The 16551-nt window shown below is 55.5% G+C and overlaps 1 protein-coding gene across 2 annotated transcripts in view; it reads right to left on the bottom strand.

Moving 5' to 3' along the window:
• Positions 1 to 11414, bottom strand: part of fchsd2 (FCH and double SH3 domains 2) — a 30911-nt gene extending 19497 nt beyond the window's left edge. The window contains exons 1-3 of one of the 2 annotated variants that reach the window (XM_029255324.1): positions 10975 to 11414; positions 8298 to 8395; positions 5156 to 5201 (exon numbers count right to left, since the gene is read on the bottom strand). In XM_029255324.1, coding sequence (XP_029111157.1) covers positions 5156 to 5201; positions 8298 to 8395; positions 10975 to 10995 — 165 coding nt within the window. In that variant the 5' untranslated portion in view covers positions 10996 to 11414. The remainder of the gene's footprint in view (positions 1 to 5155; positions 5202 to 8297; positions 8396 to 10974) is intronic. The other variant, XM_029255325.1, reaches the window with a different exon arrangement.
• Positions 11415 to 16551: the final 5137 nt, after the last annotated feature.

Here is a 16551-nt window from a genome sequence, read left to right as displayed (position 1 = left end):
GCTGCCCCATAGCTTTTAACTCGTGTGTGTGTGTGTGTGTATGCATTTACACTGATACATCACTGGGAGAAAAAACAAAAAATTCAAACTGCAACTGTTTTAAATTAGGCATCATGTTTGCGGATCCTTCCGGAAGGCGGAGGGCGCTGTCCCTGTGCTCCAGACCCGTCTGAGCGCCAGCGGGATTATGGGGCCGAGACTCATTGTTCTGTGTCGAATACGCGCCGTCAGCACTCTCCGCCAGTGGGGAACGAGTGGGCGAGGGAGGGGGAGAGAGAGCACGGGGGGGGGGGTGTCGGTGCGCTCTGTGACTCAGCGACTCAGCGGCGGAGACTAAACAACAGGAAGTGGAGCTTCCTGCCCCCAGTGACAGGAAGAGCCGCTCAGCTGGGGGAACCTGGGCTGCACTGGGCAACGGCGACGAGCCGAGTACTCGCAGACCCCGCCCCCCCCCCCGGCGGGGTACCGGTCAGGGGTGTAAACGGTCAGTCGGCAGCTTAAAGACGCCCCCCCGACTGATGTTCCTGGACTGCCTGCTCATCACAGGGTTCCCCGAAACTGGCCCTAACCCTCCGGCTGCTCATACGTGCTTGCAGACACACACACACACTATGTGACACCAACAAAGTGACAGCGTTAAGCTACTTACACTGATTTACCCATTTATACTGCAAGGTAATTGTTACTCTATCAATTCATGCTAAGTACCTTGAGCAAGGGCACAAGAGAGGGGGATTCGAACCTGCAGCTCTAACCACTACGCTGTTGTGCAGCGAAACCAGTGGGCTGCGAAGAACATTCCAGAACGACGGTCTGATCCAGACTTCCCAGCACCGCTCAGCTCAGTGCTCGAACCCCTCAGCCTGAGGGGCGTCTTCACCTGGACAGGAACGGTCATCGGAGCCCTGCGCCGAGTCACGCAAACTCAACACCATGACCGTGTGTGTGTGTGTGTGTGGGTGGGGGGGGGGGAAATCGGGCTCTGCAACAGCCCCTCCCACAGCGCTCAGCTCCGTGACGTGTTCCCAGCCGCACATCGCGGTCGTTTGTGCTCCTTTCCTGTCGGGTTCTGGCACTCGGTTCCACCCCGAGGTGCCGCCACCAGCAGGGGGAGGAGCGGCGAGGGGGCTATTTTCCCATGGCCTCCTTTCCCGAGGCCCAGCGAGGGCCATATGCTCACTCACGTGTCTCCAGTGGCCGAGGGGCTGGGGCGCGTTCGTGCGCGCGTGCGTGGTAATGTACACACTCTAACTGCAGTGCCAAGCTCAATAAAAATGAAAAACGAGCAGTTCTGCAAACAGACGCCGACACGGAGAGATGGGGGGAGCCTCCTAAATGAGAACGGCACAGGTAGGGGGCAACCTGCTCACAGGTGCCGACTCGGGTGCGAGAAGAGCGCAGAGCTGTAGTCCGCCGGGGGACCCTGCTGCGCTTCGGAACGGGTGCGAAGGGAAAGGGGCCGGCTGAAAAAGCACCGATAAGAGGACTGAGGGAGGTCACACGGGTGCAGAGCTGCGCAAGCGATTGGCATCAGACCCAACAACCTGCCGGAGACCTGCAAGTGACACGTCCACTTCGGTCCACGGGACAGCAGTCCCGTCTCACTGCACCAGCCCCCCGACACACAAACCCGAGGTCATCGCCGTCATTCTACAACAAAAGAGTGCGCCCCTCCCCCCACCACGGAGTGAGTGAGTGAGTGAGTGAGTGTGTGTGTGTGTGTGTGTGGAGGTCGAGTGGTCCAGCACTATGGTCACACACCACAAAATCAGACTGCTTTCCCAGTATAAATATCCTTCTGCTATCAATCACTGTTGGGGGCACCCTGGACGGGATGCTACTCCATCACAGTGCCATTTTCAATATTTGTAGCAACACACACAGAATAGAGATCAGTATAAAAATATAGAGTGTGTACAAAACAACGTGGCAGAGCGCGAACTGTTTGAGTGGGAAACCAGGTGGGCATGAGTTTTGGACCCGACCTCTGAGTACGTGTTCCCAGTTTCCAAACAGGAGTATTGCTGCTGTGACCTCAGAACCTGATGACATGCCCCGCCCCCCCCAATAGTGACCATGTCAATTCTATGAAGGAAAGTCATTTGAAGGAGGCGGCGGGGGGCAGGTCAGCAGTAACCTCTCCTCCAAGACAGACCCACTGGGGACAGGGTGTGGGCTGCTATGGCACTTGTTGGAGGCGAGTGACCAGGCACAGGAAACAAGCAACCATATGTGGGATTCAAACCCATAACGTGGCGGGTCATAAGTTCGGTGCTCAAATGGCAAGAGAGACATTTGGGCTTCGGCCAGTGAGTGAGTTCACACAAGAAACACAACGGTGTGAATCACTCCAGTTCTGATCCCACCAACCCCAAAAGGGCAGGAGTGCTGCGCACGCGTGCACACACACACACGCACGCACGCACACGCACGCTTTCTCTGAGTTTCTTGGCCCTTGTAGTCACACTTTTATTTAAGTTTGTTAGTCTTTTAAAGAAACGGTTGTGTGTGTGCGTAATAAAGCGAAAGCAGCTCATATTGGAAAAAAAAAAAAAAAAAAAGGAAAAAAGGCTGTTTTTCAACATTCCGGTGCTCCAACATTTACTGAGTGATTGATACTCCTTCTTTATCATATCTAATCAATTTATTCATTGCGCGGGCAGCTCAACGGCACTGTGCCGAACTCCACGAGCCCCACAAAGGGCCGCTTGATTTGTTCTGGACAGGTGGCGGAGCCGTCGCCGGCGGGCGTCTCCCCGGCAGCCCGCCCACAATGGGCCCAAAGACGATTATGCAAACGAGGGCCGCTTGCTCGCACTTTCCCAGGGCCGCGGGGGGAGGTAGCAGGGAGCCGGGGCGCCCAATTGTTCCCCAGCCATGTGGAAAAAACAGGCCTGGGGAGAGGCCACGCCCTCAGCACATCAGGCCACGCCCCCTCCAGTCAGGCCCCACCCCTCAAGGACGCAGCTCTTCCGCGGTGCGACTCTGGGCAGGACTATTCCCCGAGGACAGAAACGCGGCAGCCGTGAGTCTCGGTGAAAAGATGCCCGAACCCAGCGCGCGGCGGGAGCCCACGCTGCTAAGCAAACATCGCGCCGGGTCCACCAATCAGAGCGCAGATGGGCTGAGGGGGCGGGCCTCGACAGAGCTGATTGGTGCACACATCAAGACCAGGCGTGTCCAGAGACCCCACCGCTGTACCAAGAGCAGCTCCGATGGCCCGACACCCCGACGCAACAGCGCCCCCTTTAGGCTGGAGGAGCGTCTTACAGTCTGGGACAACAGGTAAATGGCGCTACGTTTCTGCTGGTGCGGTGCTGCTGTCACACCGTCTGAGCTCTGCGTGCGTGCGTGCCTGCGTGCGTGCGTCTCCACTGCCCTCCCACCGAACGTCTTATTTTGACAGCTGGTGCTGGTGTGGGGGGCGGGGGGCTCGTCTGCCTAAAGCCGGATCATCACCTTTCACAACGATCCCTCAAGCAGCGCGCCCTACGCCGTTCGGGACGTAAACAAGTTCCCGCTGGAGGAACCGGACAGCAGTCGAAAGGTCAGAGGTCGAGACGCGGCTGCATCGTATAGCAGCTCGAATCTCGTCGCCGCGGAAGGTCCCACGGTAGGAGGAGCCCAGAGAAGAAGAAACTTGCTCTCTCTGCGCCGCGTCCCCCACCCCGAAGGGATACATATCTGAAAAGGTCAAAGGTCGCCAGAAGTTAGGCCAAACAGCCGCACCCCCTACACGGTGCTCGCAGGCCATGAAGTCACGCGATTCCCCTGGCGGGACACTCTGTGCCGGAGGAGGGAAAACAGGCGACACGAAGGAGTGTCCCCTTAACCCCCCCCAACCCCCACCATAATGTCGTGTTTCTGGCCATTTTCGCAGCATTAGAAGCCGTTTTCTTATGGGCAAAAGAGTAAGGTGGTCACGTTGCCACGGAAACACTCTTAATACAAGTACTAAGAGTTCACGTTCAACAGTCGGGCGCACAATGCCGGAGCACAACGCCGGAGCGCAACGCCAACACCTGGCCGACGGCGCTGCCGGGATGGGCCCCGGGGAGGCCGGTCCCCGCAGCGAGCGGCTGGAGCCTGCGGAAGCCTCCGGAACAAGGCGCCCTCTGTTCACCGGGATGCCATAAAACAACGTTTGTTTGTGTAGACAGCTGCATCGGCAGGGACTGGGTGAGCGGGCGAGAGAGAGAGAGAGAGAGGGAGAGATGGGGGGGAGAGCAGACCAACTGAGATAACGCCCCCAGATTTGCTGAGGTGGAACCAGGTGAAACGTGCTACACGGAGCACACGTCAGATCGGCAGCGCCCCAGCACAGACGGCAGGGCGCGCAGTGATTAAACAAGTCAAAGCAATTTAAGTCAGTCATAAACAGCCCACCAGGGGGCGCCGCACAGGTCAGAATGAATCAGGGGTGACATTGCGGACAGAGCAGCACCTGTCCAGCATGACGGTCAACTCCGTGCGTACATATACACGCGTGCGCGTGTGTGCGCGTTACAGGGAGACAGACGCGCAGTCGGGAGGGTTTATGAGAGGAAATTACGGGGGCGCAAAGGTCATGACCTCAGGGCCAGAGGTCCTGCAACTGGAACCATCCTTTCCTACTTGAAGTTCTGCTGTGATTCTGGGGGGATACTGGCCTCGTGACAGGCGCGCGCACACCTCAAGCGCGTTTCCTCTGGGGCCTCCATGCGGACGCGGTGCGATTGAAACACACAGACACGGGAAGGTCAAGTACGATGGATGCGAGCCCACGGCGATTTCGGCTCCCCCGTCGCTATGCCAGCCGGAGTCCTAGCGGGACGTTGCAGTCGCACGCTTGGGGGGCAACGGACACACTGGGGTCTGAGGAGGGGTGCGGAGGCGGGTTGCGACTCCATTCCACGGCGGTGCTCAGTGAAGACTCTGTTTGCTGCGTTTAAATAAATTTGAACATGGAAATGAGGCTTAAGGTGCCTGGTGCTCCTCATGGGGGGCACTGAGAAGACAGCAAGGCTCCTGTGCGTGTGCGTGGAGATCAACAAAGTAACTCCCAACATCACAGCAGAGCACACCATCACACTGCAGCAGAGCACTCCCCAACACCGCGGTACGATGCACCCTCACAGTGTAGTAAAGTACCAGTGGAGCCTTCCGGAGGACATACCTGAGCGTAGTCCCTCTCGATGGCTGCCTTCTTCTGACTGTATGTCCTGCGGGGGGGGGAAGACATGTGACATCAGAAACAAATCTCGTCTCATAATTCATGCAGCAGTTCATACTGGGCGCCTCACAGGAAGCGAACCCACACCCAGCCATATTGTGGTAAACATGGTAAAGTACCACCACCAGCACAGTAACCCCCACAGAGAAAAGTGGCAGGTTGTAACAGGTGTCTTGGGGTGTGGGGGGTGCCACACTGGAATGTTCTCCACAGGGCTATTGGATGATGTCTCCAGGTTCGAGGAGATACAGGGTGCAGGACAGGTGGAGGCAGGCGGAGACAGGCGTGTACCATGTTTTACCACAGAGAGCAAGGGCTTCTGACACAGTGCAGCAGAATACAGTACAATATGGTAGAGCAGAGTATTACCCTGAGGGACACTGCAGGGTGGGGCTCATGTCGGTGAAAAACACAGCGCGCGCACGCTCGGACGCACGCACCGAAGCCACATCTAAACCCTAACCCCCGCAGATGTGAGGGGCCAGCGCTCTTCCCGGTGCCGCCCCTTCACTACAGCAGTTCAAGAGCAGTGTGTGTACAGTAAACGTGCAGCAGCAGGGTGCTGCTCAGGGACCGTGTGTGGTCAACAGGACCAGGTCACAGGGTCCCGGTGTCTCCGTGTCCCTGGCGGAAGCCAGACTCGCTACAGCCGTGCTGCCGGTATCGGGTCTTCGCGGGAAGCACGGTCGCAGCGTCAGAGGGCGGATTCTGCAGGGGTCCGTTTCGACCTCTGACCTGTGACACAAAGGCCCTCTCCCTTGTTCTGTGTGCCTCTCATTCGAATATGTAAATGGGGTAAATGAGCCGCGCTAGCGTGCCCAAGCACGGGCGGAGCGCAGCGCTCACCGAGCGCGCCCCCTACAGGCCGCCCGTCCACTTGAGAACGCGGAGAGGGACGCACGGTGGGTTCGCAGGGCCGTCGGAACACGGTGCGTTCACCACTGGATTTGCCCTCAGAGTGGCTCTCCCGCGTGACTCTGGATGCGTGGACAAATGAAGACCACGGTCACTGACTTGGGTCACCTGACACCTGCTGTGAGCAATCTAACAAGTGCGTGTCGTCCAGGTGCGGTCCAGGTGCGGTCCAGGTCGGCCCCTCCCCCATGACGGGGCTCAGCGAGTTGGACTTGGAAGCAGCATCAGGAACTCATCCCATGTCACAGGCTGCGAGAGGTCGGTCAAACCTGCTCTCCCCTTGTTGCCGTGGCGACGGATACACGGCTCAAGCACAGGGAACCTTGAGCTGTGGGCTGAAGGTCAAGGCTGTGCGGGAACCCCCCGCCAATCCGGGGCCAACATCTTCCTGGGATTTTGCCGATACGTCTGGGCTGACACTGCTACCGCGATTACACCGGCGACGCGTCGCTGCTGCAGACACCGAACACTCAGCTGCACACCGACAGCAGGAGCGACACAGCGTGCTGTACCACGACGTACTGCGTTGTACCGGTGTGTCCTGTCAAATTTCGGAGCCTGCTGGGGGCGCTCAGGGATCTCCTGTCTGATGGCCCTGTAAAGGAGGCTGCCGCCATCTCCCAGAATGCACTGGGTCAGACAACAACTGTAGAGCGAAGGATTCAGGTGCATAAACCCTGCTGCCGCACCCTGCGCCACACCGCCGGGGAGAAGTCCCAACAAGTGTGTGCGTGCGTGCGCGCGCGCGCATATATCTGCAGCTCCTGCACGGACAGATGTGCAGACAGCGGCGTCTCGGTCGGAGGCTTTTGGACAAACCGATTCAAAGTGTGGGGAAACAATGCAGAGAGACGTTGGACTGAGGTAGACATCGAGGTGGACGTGGCTCCTCTTCCATCCTGGCATCCTGCTGTCCTCACCCCCCCGCGCACAGGGACAGGAAACCAGCGCCGTGTCCGACGTGTCCGGAACCGCAATCCCATCCTGACTGGGACCGGCGGTCCCCGCTTGTCCCAGCGTCCAGAGGCTCCGTCTCCTCCGTGCTGGCGACCGATTTGGCCCCCCGTTAACGCGACAGGTTGCCACGGCAATAGCCGGTGCCATAGTTTGACAACGTGTCAGTGAAACTTGCTTTTTTCCTTAAGACCACATTTGCCCCCCCCGCAGGACAAATCCTCCCGTTTGCCTTTCCTGTCGAACCCGGGACGTTTAGCACTGGAGTCCCCAAAGCTGCTCAGCCCTCATTAAGCATATTCAGTCCTCACCAGGGCTGGTCGCTGGGGTCGTTGGAGTAGTTGGGTGTGCGTGTGCGTGCGTGTCGGAGCTCCGTGGTAAAATGAGGTGTGTGTATCTACTGATCTGTGCTGCTCAACCCCCCCACAACGTGTGAAGGGCTGCACTCGGCCACCTCACAGCTTCTTATTTCTTCCTTTCCCTTCCGAATATGCCCCCGTACCGTGCTTTGAGGTAAACTGTCTAGAAAGTACCTGCTGCACTGGGAAAACTGGCTGACTGATTAATTTATTGATTGACTGAGAGGTAGCAGCTCTAAGCACTGCAGCCTCCCATTTTCAAGAGACAGAACTTCTTTCTGGTTCAGTCTGAGGAGAACATGTGATGGACACACACACACACACACACACACACACACACACACACACACACACAAGCATGCTATGGAAATTATGGGTGAAGCAAAGATGGTGCCCTCCTTTGTCAGCTTGTCACTGACGGCAGTTCTCTCTCCCCCTGCCCCCCCAACCAGGTCCAGTTACCGAGGCCCGGTTCTGGTGCCGCTACTCAGGTCTCCGCAATGGGAGGCGGAACCCGTCCATCAGCACACACCATTTGCCCTTAAAGCATGACTCAGCCGCTGGCTGTAAATATGGCCCCTCCCTCCTTCCCTCCCTCCGGGACCCCCGTCCCCCCCCCACCCACCCACCCACCCCTGGCCACCCCTCACACCCCCAGGAAGAGCAGCCAGGGGCAAAAAGCAAAAGGACAAATATTTGCAGTGCGTCAGTTCCAGTTATGAGTTCCAGCTGCTGGGGCCCCTGGCTGGAAGACCGCAGGAAATGCCTTCGTCATATCCCACAATTCCCTGCTCCGGGTCCCCTCTGAAACATGGGAGCGGCCCTTCCTCCTCTCACCCTCCCCTCCTCCTCCTCACCTCATGTCCTCCAGCAGCTCACACTCCGTCTGGTGCTTCAGGTGGAGACGCGTCATCTGCTCCACGTGTATGTTCTTCAGCTCCTGTGTCACCTTTACCTGCGGAGCACCGAGAGCATGAGGTGTGCGAGGCATGGGGGGGGCACGCATGCGCGCGCGCGCACACGCAAGCACACACACACACGTTGCTAAGAACTGACGTCATGTCAGACTTTCATGTTCTCCAACTCGGAAGATAACGCTGTGGGACACACCCTCTATACCAGCTGATAAAACAGTTATTAAATTCCTTGCTCTTTTTGTCCACCAATCAGAAGGGCTGGAAGCACGGGGGGGGGTTCAGGGGACAAAGGGCACACAGTCTCGAGGACAGAGAGGACATAGCTAGAAAGGGAAGGACGTGGAGGTGAACTTGTGCTGTCGCCAAGTACAACTTGATACGTGGACGGACAGACAGACACAGGACAAACATGGATGAACTGGTGACACCCCCCCCCATAGGGAGGAAATTACATTCACATTTACTCATTTAGCTGATGTTTTTCTCCAAAGTGACTTGTAGCGTTAGGGTTGCAATTATTTACCCATTTATACAGCTGGGTAATTTTACTGGAGCAATTTAGGGTAAGTACCTTGCTCAAGGGTACTGCAGCTGGAGATCGAACCTGCAGCCTTTGGGTTGAGAAGTAGTACCTGTAACCACTATGCTACCAGCTGAAATACTACTGATTGTTTTGAATTGTTTAATAGGCACTTTGTCTCTGGGGCTCCAGCTTCATTAAGAAGCAGAGGTGTGCATGCGCGCGCGTGCGCGCACACACACACACACACACACACACACACACACACACACACACACACACACACAGTTTGCTGGGACAGTTCACAGTGTGGTGACCTGATGACCACCGAGGACCACCTGCAGGCCCTTACAGGCCTGGGAGCGCAGAGAGGAATGCGGAGTTCTGAGAAGAACATCTATCTGTCCACCGTCCCCACCCGGTGTGGACCAGTCCTCTCAGAGCAGGGGACATGTCGCAGACCAGGGGTTAAAGGACAACCCCTCCGTCTCCGTGTGTGAGCGTGTGCACGCACTAAACACACACACACTGCGAGTGTAATTAGCGACGTCCGGAAGCGTGACCACACACACACACACACACACACACACACACACACACACACACCTTCCTGTGTGAATGGAGATGATTACAGGGGGAAGAGGAACCGAGACACTCGGACACGGTGTGCTGGGTTTCATACACACACGAGGAAACACACGTGTTTACGGTGCATTACACACTCAGAGGAAGACAATAATTATAAGAATAACCGGCGGAGCCCTCCTTCCCGAAGCCGGGAGCCGTGTTTGCGTGCTGCTGTTCAGTTACGGTGGAGTTCAGTCCGGCCCGGCGACGGGGACGTGGGTTTTTGCTGTCCCAGTCCCTTAAGTGTCATCGTTACATCATCCGAGTCAAAAGGTGCGAGAATGACGACGGCGCTGGCCGTCTTTCCTTGGCCCTGAGGGTCAGGAGTCAAAAGTCCATAATTCGGTGTAACACGCAGTCATGGTGACGAAGAGTGACAACACTTCCTGTCAGGTGGAAGAGATCAGCGACGGACATGTCCACACAGCCGCCCGCATCCAGCGTGTCCACGGGCAGGGAGACACGCCACTTACAACATGCTGCTCGCGTTCAAAAATTGCAATAATTAAAAGAGGAACCGAGCAAATGTGCAAGTTAGGGCCCCTAGATTTAGTCCAGCGCAAACTCACAAGGACAGCGTGTCCATCATGTCCTCGGGGAGCCCACGCGCAGCGCGTGTCCATGTCCATCATCCACTCACTCAGAGACAGTGACAGTGCTGCTTTTCTTAGTGTTGCTTGTTTGTTCGTTTGTTCTCACCTCGTTTTTCAACTTGTTTGTTGTTGTGGTTGCGAGGACTTCGCTCCATTCCCTCACACACACACACACACACACAGTCACAGCTCCGCATCCACACGATGTGACAGACATGCCATCAACGCGGAGCGACACTCTGCACGCGACCGCTGTGCTGTACCAGGGTACACACGGGCACCGGTTTACACTCTCAGACCCCGGCTTCCCCCGCCGGTGCGTGTAAAAAGCGCCACTCGAAGAGGAAAGAACAGAAAGAAGAACGTTACAATGTCACTGTCCTTCTGGAACAGTCACTCTTTTCGCGGGAGCGGCGGCCGCGGCGGCTCGCAACATTGTAACGTTTCGCCTGCCTTTAATGTTCTTTGAGCGCCGCCGCCGCCGCCGCGTTCCGAGTCCAGTTCCGCTACTACACGGCCACACCGTTACACCGGCGGCGTTACATCGTTTTTACACCGCTTTACACCGTTACTCGGTCGGTCCCCGCGCCTCCAAACTAGCTGCCTAGTGAGTGTAACAACAACGACCGCGTTTCTCCGTCCGTCACTCACTGCGTTACCACACAGTGTTTTACTGTGCTCGATGTTAGGCTAGCGAGCGCTCGAGCGCTGCCGACACACACAGACACACAGAGACTCACTCAGAGTCAGTCCATCATCATCATCATCATCATCATCATCACTTCCTCGGCCGCGAGCGCGCAGCCACGACACACACGAGCGGACGGAAAGCTCGGTAGAGAGAGGCGCAGGGGGCACGCGGGGGGTCCGGACTCACCTTTCTCGGCGGCGGCTGCATCTTTCACCGCTGACATGAAGGATGAGTCCGCTCGGAAAAACACAGCGCGAGGGGTCGCGAGACACACACACAGAAGAAGAAGGAGGAGGAAGAGGAGGAGGAGGAGGAGGAGGGGGGGGGGGGATGATGATGATGATGAGCGCGCGGGAGGACGGGCTCGCTCGGGGCGCCGTCAGCAGCCCACCGCAGCAGCCAGGACTCGACCGACTCGCACCGCCGACACCGCGGAGCCTCGGCGAGCGCTCAGATTCAGAAAACAACGGGCGGACGGGAGCGCGCGCGCGCGCGCGTCGAGAGCGCGAGTCCACAGCGCCGCCGCCCGGCCGCCGCGCGCACCTTCCAAAGGAATCTCTTCTTGCGACACAAACAACGAAGGTGGCGCGTGCCGTGCGGGGACGCAGCGCCGCTCAGCGGCCGAGCATCGCCCGTGCGCGTGGCCGCGCCTCCCGCCCGCGCCGCTCGCACGGAGCCGCACAGCAACAAGGACGCGCAGCCGATGACCGATGAGCGCGACGTCGACGTGTGAAAGATCGATGGAGAGACAGAGACGAACAGGGGCGATCAGTCGAGTCCAGAGACAGAGATCGAGCGTCCCCGTCGTCCTTCAGGGTGCTTTCCGGTGCATCTTTCTTCTTTTCTTTTCTTTTCTTTTCAGGTAGTTGGATTATACGTGCAGCAAAGGAATACAGGACATCATCCAAAATGACAATATGGATGAGAGGAAGCTGAAAAGTTATGCCAACACAGCAGAAACCATGTGTGTGTGTGGTGGGAAGACGCTGCTGTTCCATACAGTCCCCATCAAGACAAACTGCACCACCAAATGGTCCCTGAAGCCCTCAGTTTATTGTGTTGTTTCATTGTCATAGATCAGCCACCTGTTGCACATAGTTATTTACAGTTGCACTGGATAGCAGGTGGTGTAGTAGTTAGGACCCTAATGCTACAGCACGCACACACACGCACACACACACACACACACACACACACACACACACACACACTTATCTTGAGTGGCATCACAGTGAACCAGAGTCACAGCAACACCACACCCTTGACAGGACACCAGTCCATCCCAAAACACCCCAAGCAGGACTTGAACCCCAGACCCATCAGAGAGGAGGACCCAGCCAAATCCACTGCACCAGCACACAGCACCCTCCAACTCCCCAAGTAGTCTTGATCAGAGTATTTGCCCTGATTTGACAGTAAAAATTGTATATGCAAATTATCATGTTACATGTCAGTATGTTTTACCTTTAGTATTTATTATTATATTGTAATATCCTCTGTTTTTTTACTGTATCTGTTGTTTTTGTTTAGTCGTTACTGCACCGTCTTGTGCTCTTTGCACACGTCTCACTCATGTCCACTTGATGCAATCCTGTGCTGCTGGCTTTGTGTTGTTTTACATGTAGCACCATGGTCCTGGACAAATGTTCTTTAGGTGGTCAGCTGGTAGTGTATGGGTTAGTGCCACTGCCTTTGGACCCAGAGGTTGTAGGTTTAAGCCTCATCTCTGACTGCAGTACCTTTGACCAAGGTACTTATCCTAAATTGCTCTAGGAAAAATGACCTGCCTGTATAAATGGGTAGATAATTGTAAGTCACTTTGGAGAAAAGTGTCAGGTAAAGGCACTGTCTGTAACTCAAATGATGAAGCTGCTTTGATGGGCATTGGCTTAGTACAGAATCCTCACATTGTAGATCACCTTAGAGCCAGTGGTCAGATTAATAATTTTACAGCTGCACATATACCTGATGTAGGTGATTAATATAAGAAGAGAATAACACAAGATAAACATCACAGAGAAGGAAAACAGACCGGTCTCTCTCCTCTCCTTCCTGTCTAAAACCCTACAGCGGGCGGCCTGTGATCAACCGTCTGATTTCCTCATCCAGAGCCATCTCCAGTCTGGTGTCAAAGTTGCTCACTCCACTGAGACTGCCCTTCTGGTAGTATCTGACCCTCTACAAGCTGCTAGAGCTGCCTCATCCTCCTTGCTCTGTCCGCAGTGTTCGACACCGTCAGCCACCAGATTCTCCTCTCCTCTCTTAACCACACACACACGCATTTTCAGAACCGCTTGTCCCATACGGGGTCACGGGGAACCGGAGCCTACCCGGTAACACAGGGCGTAAGGCCAGAGGGGGAGGGGACACACCCAGAACGGGATACCAGTCCATTGCAAGGCACCCCAAGTGGGACTCGAACCCCAGACCCCCCAGAGAGCAGGACCGTGGTCCAACCCACTGCGCCACTGCGCCCCCCTTCTTCCTCTCCAAAACAGAGATTCATCAAACCTCTGCAGCTGATACAGAATAACATGGTACAAGTTGTGTTTGACTTGTTGAAGCGTTCCCATGTATCTCCTCTACTCATTTCTCTGCACTGGCTTCCTATAGCTGCCTGAATCAAATTCAAAACCCTGGTTACTGTGTACAAATGCATCAATAGAACTGCTCCCGGCTATTTACAAGACTTGATCAACCGCTACACCCCAACCAGACCCCTTCACTCGTCTACTTCTGCCCGCTTCGTGATTCCGAGCACGAAAAGTAAAGCTTGGAGGTTCTCGGTTCTGGCTCCGTTGTGGTGGAATGACCCCCCACCACTCAGAACTGCTGAAACTCTGTCTGTATTCAAGAAGGGTCTGAAAACTCACCTCTTCCAGATCCACTTCACCCAAGATCTCTCCAGCTCATGTATGGTGTAAATGTTCATGCACCGTAACTTCACGATCATCCCCAGATAAGCCTTGACACAGCCACTACTCCGACATTGTATGCGAATGTTTGTGTACCTTATTATAAAAAAAAATTGTAGGAAGGTGATCAGGATTCATCTATCCTGCGTTTTATGCACCTACTTGAGCGATGAAGATCGGTGCGTCAAGTGGAAGGTAACAAACTAGGTTTACTTGAGAGTCACATGTCTGCAACTATGTCTTTTTCTCTTAATGTAATGAACACACTATATTTTCGCTGAGATGCACGTCGCTTTGGAGAAAAGCATCTGTTAAATGAATAAATGTAAAACTGGTCATTTGTGGATTTGAACTCATGACTTCATGGTGATAGAGCCAGCTTTTTGACCACAGCACCCTCTAGGTGGTTTAAAGATGTGAGCAGGACCCGGAGGACATTAACCACACTGACAGGGAAGTGAAAGGCCCACCCTTGTCTCGCTTTGTGTGCGGCTAGCAGATCCGCACGGTCAGGGTCAGTTTTGCGATGGGCTGCACCGCAGTAATCATTAACACACGCAGCTCGGTAGCTGGTGAGATATTAAACGCGTGCAGAGACGAGCCCAGGGGGAACCGTACGTCACTTTGCTAGGCTTCGAACCTACGTGGGACTTCGGCTCGGGTAACCCCCGCTGTCCGTGTTTGTCCTCTGGCTGCGCTCTGGAGTTCCGTTTGCCCAGCCCATGAGATTGAGGGTTATGGTCTCAGCCAGCCCATGCGGGAGTGACAGGAGGTGCTGGGGATAAAACTCACGGTGTCACGGTGTTTTTGCACCTTTTCCACGAATCGCGTAAATCCAGACCGCTTGGTTGGGGGCCGTCGCTGGTTGCACAGCCGTTCGTATATACCGTAGTTATTTACCGTTCACAGTTATTTACTCTCATGGCTCTGGAAGAGCCTTTCTTTTGCGTTTGTGTCACATAACAGCCAGCAGGTGGTGCAGTGGTTACAGCCATTGCCATCCAGTCAAAGGACCTGGATTGAAATCCCACCTTCTACTGTAGTTCCACTGAGTATGGTACTTACCCTGAAGTGGTACTGTAAAAAATTACCCAGCTGTATAAATGGGTAAATCAGTGTAAGCAATTGAATGTACAAACCCCTCACTGTAAGTCACCTCAGAGTGAAGTGTGAGATAAGTCAAGAGCAACACGGCTTCTGCCACTTTTTCTCTCTATGGTGGTACTTGTAACTTGTTTCATATCGAATTTCTTCATTTACACAGTAATCGGAAGGTTTGCTGAATGTGCACATTCGCGTACCGGTCTTCTTTATTCATGACCCCCTAGCTGTGGGACGCCTTAAACGGCCCTTGTCCTGAAATGCACCTCTAGGCTGAAGTTCACAAGCATGTTCTCCCAAACATAGCCGAAGCCGTGCCGTTCACCTCCGCGTCGCCGTGCGTCCGTGCCTGCGCTTGGCGATCAGCGCGGGTCCGCGGCAAAATGCTGACTGGAGGAAGGCACGTTAGCTTGGGAACGTTCTCCTCTCATATCTTGTCTTGCTCTACTGTACAGGGTGGCGCAGCGGGTCGTACTGGAGCCTCACGTCGATAAGCCGTAGGTTCGACCCACACTCGGTCCGGGTGGAGTTCGAATGTTCTTCCCACCTTGCAGTCCAAGGACAGGCCTTTACTGTGTGTGTGTGTGTGTGTGTGTGTGTGTGTGTGTGTGTGTGTGTGTGTATATGTTACCCTGCTCTGCTCTGTAGATGTGTGAATGGCTGTAAGTGTCTCCCACAGTCTAAGTCACCTCCGGGTAACGAACGAGGAAGAAATATACCGTGAAGGTAAGAAAGTGCTCAAGGGTTTCAGAAGCTGAAGGAGTTTGTATGTTCAGCTCGTCGTCCGCACCGTTTCAGCGGACGCTGCAGAACCGCAGGGACGTCTGCGCTGTGTTTTAGCGCACAGCCTGCAGGGGGTGCAGCGGTGATGAAGCTCCTGACCGAGAGGGCCAGCGAAGAAATGAACCGGCTTCTTGTCTAACTGGGCAAGCAGTTTGACCCAAACAGGACCAGGCTGTCTCAGCTCGTCTTCTTGCAGCCCCGGGGGGCCGCTCCCATCGGCGCCAGCGGGTCCAACGGAAGCAGCCATTTCCATTGTGTGTTCAGGGAGGACTTCGGGTACATCCTCCTACCCGTGAGCCACAGCGTGATCTTCGCCGTCGGCCTGCTGCTCAGCTCCTCGGTCTTGTACTCGGTCGTGCGACCCAGGACCAGACGCTGGAAGCCGAGCACCATCGACATGTTGAAGCCGAGCGTATGCGACACGTCGTACTCCCTGGCGCTGCCCTTCCTCGTCCGCTACTACGCCAGCGGGCCGACCGGCCGTTCGGAGAGCTGCTCTGCAAGCTCGTCCGCGTCCTCTTCTCGACACGGCATCCTTCATGCTCCGCTTCCCGCCCTTCCGCGCAACGTCGACCGCAGCTTCCGCCACCTGGAGTGGCGGGTAGGCCGGGCGCTCGTGCAGAGCTCCGATGCGGCCCCCCGCCGGCGCCGGCGCCGACAGCTGCCTCAACCCCGCGCTCCGGTTCGCGGTGGGACGGCCGACTCTCCGCCCTCCAGAGTCGAACCTCCCACCGCTCGCTCTAGTTTTAGATGCATTTTCTTCACTCTTCTATTTCCGACAGTTGCAGAGAAGATGCCCTGTGCACACGGACCCCTGAAGGAGGACTTCTGTGTAGCATTTTAAAAGTTTCCCCAGAGCTACATCCGAGACTTTGACAGAAACTGCTGAGCAAATGCACAGAAGTTACATTTACTCATTTAGCTGACGCTTTTCTCCAAAACAACTTACAATATTAAGGTTACA

The sequence above is a fragment of the Scleropages formosus genome, chromosome 10 (genome assembly GCF_900964775.1).
Source record: "Scleropages formosus chromosome 10, fSclFor1.1, whole genome shotgun sequence".
Classification (NCBI taxonomy): domain Eukaryota; kingdom Metazoa; phylum Chordata; class Actinopteri; order Osteoglossiformes; family Osteoglossidae; genus Scleropages; species Scleropages formosus.
The sequence above is the reverse complement of the archived record's forward strand: the minus strand, read 5'-3'. Positions and strand labels throughout refer to the sequence as shown.